Source organism: Mus caroli, unplaced genomic scaffold (assembly GCF_978045245.1).
Source record: "Mus caroli unplaced genomic scaffold, Mus_caroli_1 scaffold_9, whole genome shotgun sequence".
NCBI lineage: Eukaryota > Metazoa > Chordata > Mammalia > Rodentia > Muridae > Mus > Mus caroli.
In genome coordinates this window covers 83,977,542-83,997,949 of record NW_028227264.1, presented here as the reverse complement: position 1 = coordinate 83,997,949, position 20,408 = coordinate 83,977,542, and the positions used below count along the sequence as shown (strand labels likewise).

Below are 20,408 nucleotides of genomic sequence, written 5' to 3'. Positions count from 1 at the left end.
CAGTCATACACCTACTGAAAGTACGCCCATCAAAGTTATCTATGATCCTCATTGGTCAAATCCAGTGGTCAAGTCTTGGCTTTCATCTCTCTTGACTACTGAAAAGGTCCTGTCACATCCACCAAAGCTTCCCCTACGTTCCAGCAGGATGCCACTCCTCTTGACTTCCCTCCTCCTATACTTCCTGACCAGTCCCCTCAGCATCTACACTCACGCCCTAGGGCTATCTTACCTCATGCATAAGAATGGCAAAAGCACTGACTGTGCTGTCTTGCCTGGGTGAGTATAGCTCCATACTTTATAAGGTGCAATTTAGAAGCAAGCGATTCAACCTCTCTATGCCTCAATTTCCCCATTTATAAAGTGGGAGGCAACGTCATGTACTTGTAATGATTTAGTTCATAGAGGCAAAGTGGTTAGAATGTGCTAAACACTTTAAATGTCAATGGCCCACTTCTATAGCCTTATGTAGCAGAAATACACTGATGAGCCCCAGTGTGTATCCATGTCTCCCGACATTGGATTCTCACAGCCAAATGCTGACCTGGCATCTCCACACTAACATCAGACAATATCTTAAAGTTTATGGCTCTAAAACTCCCACCTTTCCTTCCCAGGTTTCCCCTTTCCCACCACTGAGCTAATGCTTGGTCTAAGCATGTTTACTGAGTTGTCCTCAGTGCCGCCATTTTCCCTCATCCAACCTTCACTAGGCGATCTCCATCTTCAGGACATCAGGACATACTCAGAACTCAACCTTACTCCTCCATCACTACTATCTGGAATAAGCCCCCCTCTTCTTGTCTGAGAGACTCCATGACTATCCAGCTGACAGCTGTTACCCTCTTTGCTCTTACACTTACCATGCAGGAAACACACAGGAAAAATCACACGCTGCTTCCCTGATCAAGACTCTCCAGTGATTCTCTTTCCTCTCAGCCCATCGCCCCTCCCTCCTTCCCTTACCATTTTTCCTTTGGTCACATCTACCTTGTACACATCAAACATAAAAGCAAGTCTCTGCTTCAGGGTCTCTGCTCTTGCAGCTCCCTGTGGCCAGAATGTCCTTTCCCTAAACCTGTGCATACCCCTTTTATAGTTCTTAGCAAGCTTTGCTCAAATGTTACGGACTAAAAGAAGCCTTGCCTCATCCCGTCTATGAACACCTTCAGCTCCTGTCCTGTTACTGTTTGTCCCACAATATTACATCTGACAGTTTGTGCTTGTTCGCCATGCCTTCCCAAAAGGGTATAGCACATTCTCAATAGATATTTGGAATAAATGGAAAACGAAGATATCCTCAGCACATTTCCTGAGACAGAATAAACAACTAGAAGTTTGCAATGTCAACTTTGAAGAGGATTCAGACATGTTTAACACTAACAGGAGAGCCAAAGTTCTTTAGGAACACAACATGTACAGGCAAATTATAGCACCGTATTTTGAACCAATTTTGACATAAGTACATATTATACATATTATACATACTTGGAGTTTCTTCTACAACTTCCTGGAATTTGTTTCTCTCATATTCCACCAGATGATGCTGGATGTGAGGTCTAATATTCCTAATGACAAAATTCATCATGTCCATTCTCATGAGGTCCAAGACACGGAAGATTTGTCTACAAATTTCAGAATTGAAACAAAAAAGTGGTTGAGAAGTTATGTTGAAACTGACAACTCCCTATGTGTCACAGACTGGATAATCCTCTTGAAAACACATCTGAGGTGTCTAAGGTGTCAATAGTCATTTACCAAGGCCATTTTTCAAGGAAGTCTTATCCATGTGTATTCCAAATGTCTCCTCCAGACATTGCAAGAGCATCTACTGTGGCAAATATTGATAACTGTGGCAGCTCACCCACCCCTGAAAATCTGTTGTGCTTCTAAAGAGCCTGAACACAGTGCACAGGACTATACTACTGCGGAAAGAAGAAAAAACACCTCTGTAAATGAAAGGACAGGGCTGTGGGCCACCAAGGGAAAGCTGCTTTTCAGGCTCTGCGGTCCTGTGCTCAGATTCAGCTTTCCAACTGACCAGAACTATGGCCGTGAACAATTCCTCAATCTCTTTGCACCTCTGTTGCTCAGGACCAAAAGAAAAGGACATCCCCTGGGAATGGGGTTAGAATGGTAGGGAGATAATGAAAACTGATGCTTAGGAGCACTGGTGTTCATCGCTGCTCTATACATAAGAGCCAGGATGCAACCACCCTAAAGATCTGCCAACTAATGAGTGGATAAAGAAAATGTAGTCTACTCAGACCCGTGGTTCTCAACCTTCCTAATGCTAAGACCTTCTAATACAGAGCCTCACGTTGTGGTGGCCCCCCCAACCATAAGATTATTTCCATTGCTACTTTATAACTATTATTTTGCTATTGTTATGAATAATAATGTAAACATTTGTATTTTCTGATGGCCCAGGTTGAGAGATGCTGACTTATACTATGGCATTTTATTCAAGTGTTTAGAAATGTAGTTATGAAGTGCACAGAAGATGCATGGAATGGGAAAGCCTCTTACTGAGTGAAGTGACACAGGTCCAGAAGGACAACCGTCATGTGTTCGCTCAGGGGATGATCTGAGCTTAGACTTTTGCAGATTCATGTGTTTGTGTTGTATAGGTGTCTGTAAACAAGAAACAAGAAAAAGGCCAGGAGGTTGAAGACGGCCTTAAGAGGGTGAGAAGCAAAACATACAGACCATGAAAGTTGAGGAGGAAGAACTATGATGTGTGAAAGGTTTAAAAGGGAAGGAGCCGAGTGTGTGTGTGTGTGTGTGTGTGTGTGTGTGTGTGTGTAACAGAGACAAAAGATGTATTGTGTAACAGAGACAAAAGATGTATTAAATATATGATGTGTGAAAGGTTTAAAAGGGAAGGAGCCAGGGAGTGTGTGTGTGTGTGTAAAACAGAGACAAAAGATGTATTGTGTACCAGAGACAAAAGATGTATTAAAGATCCATATAAAAACTCATTGCTTTATACACTAACTAAAAAAGCCCCTATTTTAAAAAAGCTTGTAATGCAGAAACCCTACACGGGTAATGCTGCTCCTAGAAGTTATGAGTCTTTAAAGCTAAAATCTGACTGTCAGGAGTGAGACATCTCCCTCTGAGTTGGTGCCCAGAGAGGCTCAAAATTTCCCCCAAACAACACTGCTCTTGGGTGTCCACTAGAATTAGACAGTAAGACTCTATGTACTTTGTCAGACAGAGGAATCAAGCTGGACCTAAGCTAGCTGCTGTCCTGGCTGTCAGTGTACTGTGTCAGAAGATGCTAGCCAGGCTGCTGGTGGAAACAGTCATCATCGATTTAATCCAGCTGTGAACCCTGTGTGCTACAGTACACACCTACTGGGCAACAGTGGCAGGACTATTTATTGGGAACCAACTACCTTCTGATTGGATTTAAGGCCTTTTTCACACGAGGGAATACACACCTGGTACTATATGCTAAGTCAAAGATCCTATTATTTGGAAGGTCATAGGCCATAGGGGATAGTTACTGTTGTTTAAATACACATACTGTCAAACTTCCTTTTAAATATGTATGTTTACTCTCAGACACAGCAAGTGAAGGGTACAAGACTGGGTCCTTCAACCTTCCAGAATGGGTAGAAGAGACATCATGAAGCCCCATCCCTGCTCAGGAACTACTAGCAGTTAATGGGTGCCAGGAGAGGAGCTGGCATTTTCTTCAGTGATTGTAGCTTCTGGTGAGACTCCACCCATGCTTATGCAAGCAACTTTAAACTCAGTGGATCAAAAACATGTGGCATCCAGTAGGGGACCATGACGAAGATAAACACTGAAGATCTGACATCATATAGGTAACTGGAAGCAGAGCTTCTACAATCTTCCAGAACTCAGCACAATGCTAAAGATATATAAAGCCCATTTTACAGACAGGTGAAATGTCACCTTGAGGAACTGCTATGGGCTACAAATAAAATTACCTTCTACATACAGACCAGTTTCCATTCCTCTGCTTTCTAAAACTGTTACACAAAACTCAGTCCTCAATATGACTTGTATTCATAAAACAAAAAAATTCCCATTGATGGCAATAAGCAGTTCACAGTATGTCCTCTGGAATCATAAGGAAGTTACTGTCTACAGAGCTAGACAAGCTTCTCACACATTAATGTGAGCCTCAAATACCTGGACACACTGTAGCAGACCTGGATGGCTGACTACCAATCCCCTGGCAGATATGAGCCTATGGGTGGGCCTTCAATCTGGGTGGGGCTGTGTGGCTAGTCAAAGTCAAGGGCATATGCCCTCTTGAGGCTGAATTTACACACGGATGTCCCAGTCTTTCCACTTGCAGCTGAATGGAGAAAATATCACAAGCAGGGTGAGGGCAGCCAAGGACAGAGGAGCTTTGGGTTCCCCAAAGGCAAGTGGACGGCCGCCTGACCAATAATCCTAGAGCGAGACACCAGCACCAAACAGATTCTTATTGGTGAAATCATGAGAATTCAGTAGCAGCTAATGGCTCTTAACAATGCCATGGCCTCCTCTAACCCTGACTATATTAGGATACCTTTCCTGGAAGCTCCACCCTCTATGATTCCTTCCACAGCACCAGAAACAACTGTTTACTCAGCATAGGTCATTGGTCAAGGTCTGTCTCTTCCCTTCATCCTAACCCCCTGGGGCCAGGAATTTTGATTTTATTACTATATCCTCAAGGCCCACTGCATGCAGAATAACTACCTCACTAGAAAACTCTACACACAGTGTCAAGGACTGACTGGCTCCCCGTTTCTGTTTTTCCCTTCGCATCACAAGCTCCTTTGGAAGGCCAGTTATCTATTTCCCATTACTCCCAGTCTCTTGAAAGAATCTGAAGCCACTAAGAAAACGCACACAGCAAAAGGGCTAACCTCAGCATCTCCACGATGTTGGTGGTAGCTTTCAGCTCTCGGATGTCTTCATCTCTCACAGGAGCACATATCTTCCCCATGGTGGTGATGACATAGTTAGCCAGACCTTGGATGTCGACAGCACTGTGCTTGGCCTGCTGTCTAATGAGGTCGATGTCCAGAACCTCACAGATCTGGCTGTGAAGTCTGTTCCCGCCAGGCGTGAGGAAAGAGAGAAGAATCTGCACAGGGAAAGAAGAGTCAGTGGCGGCCCTGTCCCAGAGGAGGACGCTCCCCGCTCACACTGCATCATCCCCAGTGCCACAAGCTATGCCTCTGACATCAGACACGTGCAGTGGCTCAATCTGGAGAAGAAAGTTCAATTGGCTGAAACAAAAGCCACGGCTCTTCAGAATGACTGATGTTTCAGGAGGAAAACTGGACACTTCCAAAAAGCCTTCAGTGAGGCTGCACATCATGGCTCCAAAACCACTCAAGAGCAGATGACTCTCCGAACCCCCACGTGAAGTCCATGAAGAATATTTTGCGTACAAATACTACACAAGCCAGTGGTTAACTGAGTACTCTTAGTATGGTGGACTCTGAGCTCACATACACAGTAATGGCTGGGAACACAAAAAGCTCTGAGCCTGACCCTTCTGATCTGGGTAAGTTAGAGCACTATGTACATAATAATAATCCTGCAGTGCATGCTGAAGAGCAAGCATTTTGTAAACGCCACTGAGAAGAACGACCACCTTCTTGTTTAGTTCTCATAACTATCCTGTAAACACTCAGGACGCTGACATTTTCAGAAGGTGAGCTCATTACTAGCCCAGCTCTAACTCTTAGGTCTCAGTTTGTATTAAAGCACTGCCCTGAGTTCTGTCTGCTGCCTTGTTTTCCTAGACTCTACCTAACTAGAGAGAGTGCACCAAGGAGTCTACTGAGATCTGACTACTCAGTCTTTTAAAATGAGGGATGAGGGCTGGTGAGATGGCTCAGCGGTTAAGAGCACCGACTGCTCTTCCAAAGGTCCTGAGTTCAAATCCCAACAACCACATGGTGGCTCACAACCATCCGTAACAAAAATTTGATGCCCTCTTCTGGAGAATCTGAAGACAGCTACACACATATAATAAATAAATAAATCTAATAAAATAAAATAAAATAAAATAAAATAAAATAAAATAAAATAAAATAAAATGAGGGATGATACCAAGATAGCACACAGTCTCTGGGAGAGGAAACACAACTGCTACAGTGTACTGTGGACACACACACACACACACACACACACTCACTCACACTCACATGCCAAAACCCAATTCTGAGAGGTAACTATGTAATCAGAGTAGAGTCATTGTGAATGGGATTATGCCTTTCTGGAAGAGACTTCAGAGAGCTCCTTTGCCTGATTCTGTCATGTAAGGATTCTCCTGTGAAATAGGCCTTCATGAGGCAGCAAATCTGCTGATGTCTTAGTCTCAGACATCTCTCACAATCTCTAAGATTGTGAGGAACTTGTACCTTTTATAAGCTATCCATTTCTGGTACCCATTACGTTGACCCCAGCGAGTTAAGGCATTGATGGTACAAACACCGACTTGCCTCTCTGATTTCTTCAAACAGTTTGATGGCATATTCATACTGAGGAGGCTCAGCACTGAGATCTGCTTCCAAGACATCCCAGAAGGCCTGGTGGACAACACGCTTCACTTGACCAGCAAGGCTGCAGCAACGAAATGGACTATTTTAAAATAAGCATTATAAGACGCATGTTCACAATAGACTTCTTAGAAAATGCATTTTTAAAAAACCCAGGATTTCTGAGTTTGAGGCCAGCCTGGTCTACAGAGTGAGTTCCAGGACAGCCAGGGCTATACAGAGAAACCCTGTCTCAAAAAACCAAAAACCAAAAAAAAAACCCAGAACATATCTTATCCTTAGGCCTATGATTAATATTTTAGCGTGTTTTCCCTGTTCAGAGCATGGTATTGGTTTCACACAGTAAAGAACACTGGGCTGGAGACATGGCTTAGTGGTTGTAAGCACTTGTGCAATCATGAGGACCGGAAGCTAGATATCAGAACCTTCTTAACAAGACAGGTGCTCCACACATGCCTGTAACTCAGCTCCAAGGAAACCGATTCCCTCTGGTGGCCTCAATGCACACAAATGTATATACACACACACACACACACACACACACACACATATGCATAGACCTACACACACACTAAATATAAATATTTAAAAATATCCAATCTGCACCATATAAAATACATTTTTTAATTTATAGATTAATATTGTTTTCCCCCTAACCGCTAAAATGTTTCCTTAGCATGTCTTTCTTTTTTAAAAAAGATTTATTTATTTATTTATTTATTTATTTATTATATGTAAGTACAGTGTAACTATCTTCAGACACTCCAGAAGAGGGCATCAGATTGCATTATGGATGGTTGTGAGCCTCCATATGGTTGCTGGGATTTGAATTCAGGACCTTCAGAAGAGCAGTCGGTGCTCTTAACCATTGAGCCATCTCACCAGCTCCCAGTATATCTTTCAATAACTTCAAAAACTTCTGTCCTAAGAAGATCTATCATTTATTAGATTGTCTTCAATACAGCTCTATATTTTAGGGATAAGTTAACAGCATTGCTCTTTCTTCAACAGCTGAAGTTCTATGGCAAGGGACAGAACAGGTTGGTTCAAGGACATGTGTTTTGAATGGCTGCCATCTTCTACTCAGGAGTCCCATTTAAAGGCAGCCAGAACTAAACTGCTGAAACAGGAGACTTCCCAGGAAGAGCTCACAAAGCATCACCTTGCTCAGTGTTTTAAGTCAATTTATTCCCACAGAACTGTTTAACTACACACACACACACACACACACACACACACACACACGGGGGGGGGGTGGGGGTGGGCAAGCAAGCACTGGGCAGAAGAGGGGGACCATAGCATCATGTGAAGTCAGAGAACAGTTTCCAGGAGTTGATTTTCTCCTTCCTTCCTTCCTTCCTTCCTTCCTTCCTTCCTTCCTTCCTTCCTTCCTTCCTCCCTCCCTCCCTCCCTTCCTTCTTTCCTTCCAGCATATGGAGTCTGAGGCTCAAACACATGTTAACTCCGGCTGTCTGGCATGGCAGTAGGAACCCGAGACATCCCCCCTGGTTCCAAGAGAACTTACTGAGATGACAACAAACTTAAAAAGCCATGTATTTTCCTGCACTAGAACCCCCAAGGAGCCTCTTTTGCTAGCAAGCACCACATTTCTCAGGCATTCTCATAACCACTCCATACCTGCCTTCAGTAAGTAATCAGTGGATGCCTACTGAGTGAGGTAACAATTAGCAGCCGAGTGCTTCTCCTAGTGCGCTGCAGCACTGTGTGTGAGAGATAAACATTAGCGTTCTGAGGGGTGTAAGCTAGATGTGTCCTTGTGACCACACGTCACATTCAACCTAGCCCTTTAAATATTCCAACTTATGCTAGTGGCTGAGGAGATGCCTGTGAGGGAAAGGCCCTTTCCGGGTTCTACCATTCTCCCAGACAATGACAACCACCTCTGGGCTCCTGACCTCACAGGGCACACTTATCTGACTGGAATGGGCCAAGAAGAATCGAGGCAAGCAATCCCATAGCTCCCTAAAGAACCCCAGTGCTTGCGATTATGTTTGTGTAGAAGCTCAAGTCTATGTTTTACCTTCTTTATTTTTCTGGAGAAGCATGTGAGAACGTGGCAAGGCAGGGCAGGCAATCAAATCATGTGTAAGTGCTCCTGCTATACGCCAGAAACCCAACTTCACCAGGTTTTCCCTAAAGACAAATCTAATAAAGATGTGTCGACTATACTTTCAAAAGTATAAGCTCCAAGACTGGAGAGATGGCTCCATGGTGAAGAACACTGGTTGCTCTTTCAGAGGACCTAGATTTGATTCCCAGCACCCACATGGAGGCTCTCAACTGTCTAAAACTCTAGTTCCAGGGGAGCCTACATACATTTTCTCTTTGAGCAATAGGCACACACAAGGGACATAACAGACACACGTGCACACACACACGCACACACATGCAAAATACCCACCTATATAAAACTAAAAAGAAAAGTATAATATTTTTAATAATAAGGGATTGGAGACCACAATGAGGAGGTTAATTGTAGTCTAGGAAGTTCAGGGACACCAAGACCATTTTTTTTCTCAGGCAGTGACATATAAATTGAGTTCTAAAGACTCTGAATAAATGTTCCTAGAGAACTTTTAAATCAACAAGTAGAAGACCTTGTAAGAGAGCTAAATACCATGTCTGCCCTATGGGTATTGTACAAGAATTTCCAGGAAACATGATACACAGATGCACACACACACACACACACACACACACACACACACAGGCAGACAGACACAGAGGTACACACACACCACAACAGGTTACCTGTTCTCCGGGAGGGCATTTTGCTTCAGCTGGAAGTTCTCATTCACAGCTATTTCATGAGCGAGAGTCATGTCTGATAAGTTCTTTGCTGCAGCCATCACGTCATCAAACATTAAGCCCCGTGGAGGGCTTGTTGCTGCAAGAAAAATGATGTCAGCTAATGAGGTCATCCAGAGCTTCCCAGTGTCAAGTCAGGCTCATACTCAGGTAAATCTCAAGGTTGTACAGTCAGAGGACTGGGCTTGGTAACGATTTCCAATACGTAAGCACTCTTTCTGCAGCTTCAGTCACCACATCTGATAAGGAATTTTCAAATGTTCCTAAGACAAACTCTTAATATAGGCTGTTATAACTTCTCAATGCTTATTGGTATTTGTTTTTCTACATTAAACAGTACTAAACAGCAGACATAAGGCTGGATTCTTCCTAACTGTATAGGCAGTTTAGTATAAAGCTGAAAATTCCATTCCAACTTCTGCCATTGGTTATTTCATTTGACTTCAAAGATACATATACTAGCCCCTTACAGGTTTGATCTGAGGTCATTAACACTATTATTATTATTATTTATTTTCCAAGACAGCATTTCTCTGCATAGCCCTGGGTGTCCTGGAACTCACTGACCTTGAACTCAAGAGATCCACCTGCTTCTGCCACCCAAGTGCTGACAGTAAAGGTGTGTGCCACCACCACTGGGTAATTTACATAAAGAATATACAAGGAGCTCGGCACATAATTAAAGCATAACAAAATGTATGTGAGAGGCTGGATTATCTACTCAGTAGGATAGTAAGGAATTTGAGTTATTTCTAGATATCATTTAAAGAGATTGTTTGAATTAATCAAGTTGACAAAACCACAGTTAGAAAAAAATCTCAGCTTCAGTTACTTAAAAATCATGACCTCAAATAAAGGCACAGGCAGGCAATGCCTTGCTTGTTTTAGAGGAGGAAGTGTCGAGGGAGAGGAAGATGAGAAAGGAAGATGATGCTGGGGATGGCAAATCCCTCTTCAAATGCCTCAGTGCCATGACCCCGACTATAAACGAGCAAAATAAGACGGAGACTGACAGTGACAAATCAGTAATCGTGATGCAGTAGGTGGTCACACTGACAGCATTTAGGAAACAGTCTAGCGTGAGTGTTTTGGTTACAATGCTATGGGCAAGTGTACAATGTGAAGGATGCGGATTTGGCAAAGAGCCAGGAGCTGCATGTTTGGGCAATACTCCAGGCTAACCCTTCTTTTCTCTATGCTATAGGTGTTTCCAAATTTTAAAGATGGAAACATAACCACTAAATAAACAACACTGATCTTACTGAACATCAGTTGCCTTGTTCCCACCTTAGCTTTGCTAGTTTAAGATGTTATGTTCTTTTAAGACAAAATATTGATTCAAAACTTAAAAAACAAAGAAACAAAAGGCACAACCAGGTATAGTGGTTCATACCTACAACTGCAGCCCTCCGTGGCCTGAGGAGGAAACCTGCCACAGGTTCAAAGCCAGCCTGGGCTACAGAGTGAAATCTTGTGGAGAGGAAGGGAGAAAAAAACCCCAAAACAAAAAATAGCCAAACAAAAACTACCTGCTTGACACGTCTCCTGTGTCCACAGACAATAAATAGATAAATGCATAAATAAATTAATAGGAAAAGAAAGAAAAGAAAGGGCTGTCTCTTCTAGTGCCAGTCACTCAGCTAGCTTTCTTACAACCCACAGTGGAGAAATTCTCCTAGTGGGCTCATCTGGGGGTATTTGCACAACACTGTTTGAAATCAGCAGACAAGCCCTCTTTAGATTATTACACTTCCTGCCCACCCTTCCGGCAAGGCAAAGTTCCTTCCATGTGAAACAAGAAAAGATCAATTTGATTTCATCCTAACTTGCACAAGGTAATCTCAAGAAGGAGTGTTTCTACCATTTAGGAAACAAGACAGACAGGGCTAGGGGAGGGAGTTTTAGATGCATGCTCAAACTAAACATGTTCGAGACAAGGCTCAAATAAAATGAGCAGGTTACAAACTTATGCCTAAGAACACACCCAGACCACCACAGTGCCTCTGACAAGCTACTCTGGTGCATCTAGAAAGGATGGGGAAGTGTGTGGTTTGCTCAGTGCTTCTGAGTTTTCAAAGCCATTGCACACAGTGCCAGCACCCAGCCGTCCCCACCTTGCCCCATTGCTTACAGGCAGGAGAGCTGGATTTGCTGGAGGAATCGCTGGTGAAGCTCTGCCTGGAACACTCATAGTCACTGAGTGAAGCCATGCTTTCGGAGAACCGAGAAGACTCTGAGTCACTCTGCTGGTCCTCGCTCACACATTGCTTCTCACCATTGAAAGGCATCCTTTATCACCTTGGGGATGGAATGGGGGGTGGGGGAGAGACAGACGAGAGATAGAGAGATAGAGAGAGAGAGACAGAGACAGAGACACAGAGAGAGACAGAGAGATGGAGACAGAGAGATAGACAGAGACAGACACAGAGAGAGAACCTGCAGAGAGAGAGAGACCTTGAATCAACACTCTGGGATACTTCCACTGGTTTCCAACATGCCTTTTCCAGCATGAGTAATAATGCCCACAGCTGTGACAATCTAGGGGGGAAATGTCCCGAACAGATTATCTCACCCTTCCTCTAGAACCGTGGGTGAGACTGTTGCAAATCACCCAGGCTGCCTTCCACAAAAGGGGTGTTGGAAGCCATACCCAGGGAAAATGTAGACCAGCTCTAGGTGGTAGCAGACCCTTCTGAAATGCACACGGTGCACAGGCTCTCCTGGGCTGCTATGACAAGGCTCTAGCGGGCTCCTCAATCAGACTCTATTCTGTTCTGGAGAAGTCACTTAACCACTTGACTCCGTGGGGGAAACTGGGCTCAAAGACTGAACTTCCACAGTTTCGTGAAGACTGAAGAGAATTAATCTCATCACAGCATCAAATGTGGTTTCTGTTCATAGTGCTTTGTTTGAAATAAAGTAAGTTTAGCTGGTGAGATGGCTCGGTGGGTAAGGACACTTGCTGCCAAGTCAATGACCTGAATTCCACCCTGCTACCTCCATGATAGAAGGAGATTAACAATTTCCACAAACTGTCCTCTGACCTCCCCCAAGTACTGGTGGCATGCACAGATCTGTACACAGGACACATCTAAAGAATGAAACTTAAAAAAATATTAAGGATGTTCAAACTCAAATTCTTGGTGCATCTGTGAGCCTGTCAGGGGAAGCAAAGGCTGGTGAGACTTTGTGGGCCACCAAGTTCTGCCTCCCATTTTCATATGAACTGTCGAAGCATGAAGACTAAGATCTGTTGTTTAGTTTGTACTTACGAAGCACCTAGCACAATTTGTTGAGTACCTAGGACCATAGGGTTCTAATGGCACCGGTCCCTGTTCTCTAAAGTCAAGTGCTTTATCTGGAATATTACACAGCATCCCAGGGAAGGAGCCATGCCTGGGTCGGAGAGCACCAGCCAGGGCTGGGAGGAAATTGTCCTTGCTATGAACATAGCTATCAGCTGACGGCAAAAGGCAAATTTGCTCAAAGGAGAAGACGCATCCAACCCTGGATGGAGACTGAGGAAAGAGAATTCCCTGCAGTGAGGGATGGGGTACTTTCACAAATGCCAGAACAAAGAGAAACCTTTAGCAGTGCATAATACGACTGGGAATGTCTCCACAGTTTCTTTAATGAATCTCCAGGCACTGGGAAAAGTAGCTGCACAAAATAGATGTGATCCTGTTCTCAAATCTGGTCACTTAAACCTGTGTGCCAGGTGCTAGCAAATGTAAAAGGCAGAAACAAGGTATTGCTGACAAGCATAAGAAATAAAAGGGGGGGTGGTAACCAGAACTAAAGGGAACCTACAGGGAGATCCAGACGTCGCTGGATCTCCCTGTCTTTTGGGTGCTAATAGAAACAAGAGTAAACTTGCGGGTAGGGACAGTCTAAGGACATTTCCACACGGTCTCAACCAAAACTTTCTTCAGTCCTGACACTCACAGAGATGCACCTTTGTGCAGGCCAAAACCTGAATAAGCAGAGAATTGTTAACTGCTTCTACAGATAGAAGGATAAGAAAGAGGGGGACCCACTACTTGGAAGCTCTCACCCTATTTTATAATCCCAAAGCCAGCCATCTTCCCATTGCTAGCATCGCCTGAAAACGCTTCATCTTCCATCCTCAGCTCACTCCCCTCAGTAGGCCTGTAGCACATCTCTTCCATCTCCACAAAGACTCGAACCAGACTAAGGAGATGGTTCAACGAGGAAAGCGTTTGCTGAGCCCAGCACAAGGACCTGAATTCAAGCCCCCAGAGTCAACATTAAAAACCTCGGCACAGTTGTGTGTACCTGCAATCCCATGACTGTGGGGAGGGAGGGACAGAAAGATTCCTGGGGCTCTTGGCCTCCAACCTAGCTCCTGGTATAGTGGGATACCCTGTCTCAAGGAACTAGGGCCTCTCTTGTCTCTCTCATCTCTCTCAAGCTCTTGTTCTCTTACTCCCCCCCCCCTTCTCCTCTCTCTCCATGTGGCCATGGCTGGCCTCTATTTCTCTACCGAGCGCCCCCCTTCCCCCGTTTTCTACAATAAAGCTCTAAAACCATAAAAACAAAAACCTAGGGCCTGATAAAGCTGGCCTCCAATATGGACATGTATGCTCACGCCCACAAGAAGGCGTCTGCAGCTGTCTTCTTCCAGTGACTGTTTCTGAATCTCCCGAATAAGGCAGACACGGCCTTGTCTAGCATCAGTACCAAGTTCACAACAAGTACTCAGTGTCAGCTGAATCACGGTCATTGAATCCCATTTGGTACAGCTTCAACTAGAACATCTGTAAACTGACAGCCCTACATATTTACACCCCACTGCTGCCAAGTACAAGCCCTAGAGACCAGACACTACCATCTATGCCCAGCTTATCTGATTTAAATTCCAAATCCCCAGGCCTTGTCACTCCTGAGCTGGTTCCTGCTCTTTCTTTCTCTACTGCAGTGGCCTCACACCAACAGGCATTTTCCAAGTAAACGTGAATAAACGTGTTCGTCTATGGGAATTTATGAAGCAGGTTAATAGTTGTAACTGTGCATTTTCATTTTATATTCCAGCTGGATAGCACATTTGGTAGGTCTCTTAATTACACAGAAAGGAAGCCAAGTGCAAAAGGCTTAAAAAAATCAAGTGCTAGGTCAAGAGCTAGCACACAGAGTCTGAGGCTCAGTATGTCACCAGCTATGTGACTTCATACGCAGCTGCTTTCCATAGAAGGTGGGTGGCAGGGAAGTGGGTTAATTACCCATTCTTTCTGTCAGAAATTGCTATGGTACTCCTCCAAGGCAGACAAGGGTTCCACGAGACCTCACAAGGTATTCAGAGAAAGCACACATACAGTGAGCATGTTGAACTGTGTGGGATTAAGTTTGTGTCAACACGTCCCTGGGTGGGTGGGAGGGGGGCATCTGAGGCATGAGGCTGCAACAGACAACTGAGAAGTGCCACACTGCTTAGATGCTCTGCATCTGGCAAAGGCATCCCTGTTACAACCGGGACTCGCTGCATCCAAGCAGAGGCTTGTCTCTGAACCAAGGCACTCATGACTTTGTTAAGAAATTGTCCATTTCTCCTACGGGCATACCAAGAATGCCTGGCAGTGAGATTTCATTTACTGAAGGAAAGGGTTGCTTGGGACAGTGACAAGGGACAACACGACATGGGTGATTATGTGCTTTCCTTTGTCAAATCACCGTGGACACTAAACCAGGAAAACAATCGTTATCTCAAGATCACGTTTCCCTACAGAAAAACAAGGAAGGCTGGCAGTGACCCTAGGACAGAACTCATACACGTGTCTGAAATATGAAACCCCAAAGACAACGGCCTGTCCCAGTGTAAATGGTCTTCTGCAGGCGCGTTCACCAAACTTCCTTAGTCCTGAATTTCCGCATGAGTCATCTGGGGACAAATCAACTTGGCGCAAAAGGCATTGAAGACTGGATTGCTTCAGCTATTAGACTCTTAGACTGCTGATAATACAGTTGTTTTAATGAAGCACAATGCCTTTCATACTGACAAATGTAGATCTGCCCTAGCTGGTCACCAAAGCAACATATGTAAATCAAGCAATTCTGTAGAAACGCCACATTTCATCCAACCTGAGGACACACTGGTCAAAGGTGAAGACAGAAGATTACCTCCAAGCAGAGCTTCCAATATTACTACAGTGGGTCATTATTTAAAGAAACTGAATTATGTTTATGTATCATTCCATTCTTTTGTAACATATGGCATTATGCCATTCCTTCTCAGGGCAATAACTGGAGATCAGCAGGTAAAGATGTATTGTTGAATAACTACTCATGAATAGTAGAAGTTTACTACTAACATTTTAGAGACAAGGAATGGATACAGGAATCTAAAAGAGCCAGTCAAATGTCCCACCACAGAGACCATGGCGATGAGCTTTTAATTTGCTTGTGATTCTTTAGTTTATATTTGATTTACATCCTTATTTCCTTTCTACACAAAACTCTTTCTATAAATGACCCTGTAGTGACTGAGGATTATAAAGATTCACCAGCTTTTGACTATAGTTGATAAGGTCCCTGTCCTCACCTGTTATTGTGGACATAAAATACATGTGCATCCTATAGCTTCCTATAGAATTCCTATAGAATTTTTTTTCAAAACCAGAACTTGAACCAAATGCACCTCTAGGTTAGAGGTCCGCTCTTCTGGAATGGGACAGTCTGGGTTCAAAGCTGCTTGCAGGTTGTGCAGCGTGCTCCAGCTCTGTGAGCTGTCACCCATGCCAGGGTGGGGTTTGGTGATGTAGCTGTCTTTGAGTCATCTCTGTTCCTGTATGTAACCCCTCACCCATATGCTTTTAAGTACCATCAAAACCATTCAAGGTTTACCAAGCTGGATTTTTATGGTGTCCACAGTTTGGTCTATTAGGGGCTTCCTATTCTGGGGTGTTGTGTCTTCCCAGGAAGAGTCTTTTCAAACAACAAATACAAATTTAAGTGTTGGTCATGTCCAGATGATGTTAATTCTGCAGAATCCCACAGACTGCAGGATCTGTGAGACCATGGTGACCTTTACCTTGACTTCAAAGGATGCACTGACTTGGCCCGGGACTTCAGACAGAAAATCGTCGAAGGCATACAGCCACTACGAAGAGCCAATGCCCAGTGGAACTATGGAGTCAGGGTTAGAGCTCACAGGATTAAATTTCTCCAGAAGAGAGCTGTCAGTCTAAGCATCCAGTCTGTGAAAGCATTACCTGGGCCACAGTGTGCAGTTTTATACCAAGACCTTGGAAGCTCAAATCCTATCTTAGATGTAATGTTGTAGGGCTAGAGAGATGGCTTATCAATTAGAAACACTTGCTGTTCTTCCAGAGGACCCAGAAACCTCACCTCCAGTTTGACAGCATTGGGAGATGAGGCCCAGTGAAAGGTTTAGGTCATGAGACTCAAGAACCAATCAATGCCAGTTATGGAAGAGCATGAAGCCACAAGTTCGTCTTTTTTCTCTTATCTTAACAAAAACCTTTCAGGCTCTTCACACAGCAGACTTTTGGGGGATTGTCAGCCATGCCAACCATTCCACCTTGTCTTTTACATTTGGAATGTAATGTCACAATTTCAAGGTACTCTTGCCGGAAGCCCCCTCATTGGCCTCATGTAAATTAGCCACCCAGAGTTCAGTTCACTGCCCAGGACAGACAGGAACCCAGTGAATATCCTTACGTGAACAAATTTGGCCCCGCATCTACTCATAAAATAGAGGTTTTGGGCTGTTTTGCCTGTATCACACTGCTCATTAAGCAGGTACTTACTGTAGTAGTTTAACTGTCTGTATCTCTATCTTTCTAGTAACGTTTAAAATGCATATAGGAAGAAAGCATTCCCTTCTCCAGTGTCCAGTGCCTATCTCAACACAATTCCAAGGCTAGCAAGGCCTCAAACCCTAGTAGATTAAAGAGCACTGTACCGTGTACCACTATATTCTTCTGATACTCAATGATACAAAAAAGTAGCAATTAGAACCAACAACTTTGGAGATGGTCTCAGTAACACACTCTGTAAGTGCTTCAGATAATTTATTTCCTCAAATCTGCAATACAACTATGTCAGGTAGGTGCTATTCTTGTTTACAATTAGAACCCAGGGATCAGAGAGATGGCCCCAAAGGTTTACAGCAGTGCAGAGGCTCCCCTCAAAAGCTAGGCAGCAGGCTGGACCCCTGAAGCCCATGCATGTTACAGTCGGGATGGCTGGAGGAAACCAGTGTCCTGCTAATCATTCTTTCCATCCCTCTCTGCCAAATTTATCTGTCGATCATCACACGGACACTTTCACGTGTGGAAGCAAGATGACCTTACCCTGGGACAGCTGTTCAAGCACTATACCGTGGAGGACATCGCTGAAAGAGATCATTCAACAAAATAGCATTCGATCACCCCACGGTAGTGACCAAAGTTCTCTATCAGAGGGCCATTCCTTATGTTTTTCGAAATCCCTCCTTAAAACTCAGGTATTACCAAAAGGACTAACTGCTTACAGCTAGCAAGTAAAAAACATTTGGCAGTAGATGGTTCAGGTTATCCAACAGGGCCCTGGGGAATGAAATCCACCAAGTTAAGGCTAGGATGGGGGGATAAAAGAGGTGGCAAGAAGCATTTAGTGGGTACTCTCCTTCCAAGACTTTACCAAAGTCAGGCATAAGGCACTTACAGGATAGGGGGGTAAAGGCAAGACTTAGCTCTGACGGAAAAAAATTGCAGATGCCAGACAATTTCCATCGTCTATCAAGCCCTGCTTTAGCACCAGCCTAGAGTAAAGCAAAAACCACAGCACGGAGAGAACAGTACTGGTCCTCATCAAGTCTTTGCCCGCCTCGGAGAGCTAGACAAAAGCCAACAAGCCAGCCACTGTCTAAAAGACAGATGCCCATGCTCCACGTGTCATTACAGCATTGGGAAGGATTTCTAAGCACTTTTTATCCTGGAAAGCGTTGCCCCCCCCCCCCCATCCCTGATGCCTAGTTTAACACCTGTGCTGCACACTCCGGGGTTGAGGCACCCTTCAGCCCTGGGTCACTTCAAGTGGAGCAATGTATGAAATCCATGGGGGTAGGAAAAAGGCAGAGTAGACGGAGCGGGGTGGGGGTGGAGGTGGGGTGGGGACTCCTAGTCCAGGAACCAGTGTAAGAACTGGTTGGAATTATCAGTTGGGAGGTAGGTTAACTAAGAGCTGAGAACTGAACACCACCTTGTGCTGAGCAGCCCACAAAGGACAAAGACAAGTTGCCTGGTTTCTTTACCGTTAAGGTACCAGGACAACGATGAAAGAGAGAGGTTCCATTCTCACTGGAACCACTCAAGTGTTTCTACTCTGCTTGTAACGGTAGTTTAACAAACCCTTCTTTGTTGACTGGATTCTTGTGTTTAAACACATGATTTGGGCTTCTTGTGGTTGGGGGCGGACAGAACCTACAGTCCTGTAAAGTGCTCTACCACAAAACTACATTCCCAGTCTAATAAACGCATTTTAGAAGTAAACATTGCGAAATCGCTCATTTAATGGAAGTTTTTCCTCTTGTACTAACGTAAACACGTAACTGTGTCATCCACGTGCCATCGAATCTCGTTGCTATGTTTTGTGGCGCCACCCAAACCAAGGCAAAGCAAGGGTCTGAGAAGGCAAGGGTCTGACCCAGATGTGACCTGAGCTGGCCTCCTGGACAGTCAAGCCCAACGGAAGTCCCAGGAGTCCCGCCCGCTCGCCCACGTTCTCTGCTCGCCCCTCCCTCTAGCAGCACCACGTTTCCTGTCAAAACAAACGTTTGGGGGAGGGGACTGCCGGGACAGAACCCAGCTCTCGAGAAACCCAGCAACAAGACCCAAACATAGGGCCGCGGCCCAGCCGGGCCCCACCGCGGCTCAGTCCCACTCCTCCAGGGACGAGGGATTGGGGACCTGGCCGCACGGGGAGCCCAGAGCGTCTCGCGCCGTTGAGCACAGTCGCTGGCACGCACCCAAAGGGATGTCATCACGGCCAAGCGGCCCCGGCAGAGCCTGGGCCACCACTGCCACCGTGCCCCACTTCAAGCCTTGACTCCGAGGTCAAATGTCCCGAACTCGGAGGGCACAAGGAGCCCTCCCGCTGCCATGAGGAGACGCGGTCCCCTCAGATCCCACGGCCCCTCCCCTGGGATGGGTACGCACCCCCGGATCCCGCGTAGAGACTCGAGGAAATCTAGGTGGCGGGGGTCGCGGGGCTCTGCGTATCCCCCCTCAACCAGCGTCGTAGACAAGGGGAGACTCAGCAGTCTGTCAACTCTGGAGCCCCCCCGCAGCCCCACGCGGTATTTAAAGGGCCCAGAGGTACTCCCTGGGCGCGACCATTCTGGAAGGAACTGGAGGGTGACTTTGGCTCTACGGCGTCAGAATCCAGGGCAGGGTTCTGGCGAAGATCCCTAAACTCTTGAAGAGTCTGTCTATAAAAACTATAGAGTTTCTCATGTTTCTATCGTGAAGGCTGAAGAAGGCTCAGACAGAAAGCCATTTGACACGAGAAGATAGGCTTCCCCCATGTTCAGTGGTGGTACGGTCCGGCCCGCCAGGGGCGGGGAGAGGAGTGAACACGGAATTGGGGCAGCCTACGGCCCGGAGCGCTTGGGCTGCTGTAGGGCCTAAAGCGTTCGGAGGCGGGGCCTAGCCGTGTAAGGGCGGGGCCTAAGTGCAGCGGGTGACACCCCCAACCCTGTTTCTTTCAGTTTACCAGCTAGGGTGAAATGGACTAACTCCAACCGAACGGACAGACTTCTGGTGTCCGCTCGTGGCAGTACTATAAAAACACTACATGCCCACCTTCACAATGGCCACACACACCGGGCCAAGCGAGCCAACAACATTCCAAACAGGCTGTCCCACGCACATCAGCGTCCAACCGCGTCATCCACACGTGTCAACATGTTCTTGTAAACACGGGTCCTGATTTGCCCCTTGAATTGGATGATTGGTTTCTGGGAGCCACACCTACCTAAGCTCTCCGAAGGTTTTGCCTGTGCACAAAGATAAAGCCGCT

General features: G+C 45.3%; 1 protein-coding gene across 1 annotated transcript in view; it reads right to left on the bottom strand.

Annotated features, from left to right (window-relative positions):
- Window positions 1-19,765, bottom strand: part of Tcp11l2 (t-complex 11 like 2) — a 37,252-nt gene extending 17,487 nt beyond the window's left edge. Inside the window, exons 1-6 of the mRNA XM_021174104.2 lie at window positions 19,547-19,765; window positions 11,503-11,807; window positions 9,315-9,450; window positions 6,486-6,606; window positions 4,896-5,116; window positions 1,489-1,625 (exon numbers count right to left, since the gene is read on the bottom strand). Of these exons, the coding sequence (XP_021029763.1) occupies window positions 1,489-1,625; window positions 4,896-5,116; window positions 6,486-6,606; window positions 9,315-9,450; window positions 11,503-11,659 (772 nt within the window). The 5' untranslated portion in view covers window positions 11,660-11,807; window positions 19,547-19,765. The remainder of the gene's footprint in view (window positions 1-1,488; window positions 1,626-4,895; window positions 5,117-6,485; window positions 6,607-9,314; window positions 9,451-11,502; window positions 11,808-19,546) is intronic.
- Window positions 19,766-20,408: the final 643 nt, after the last annotated feature.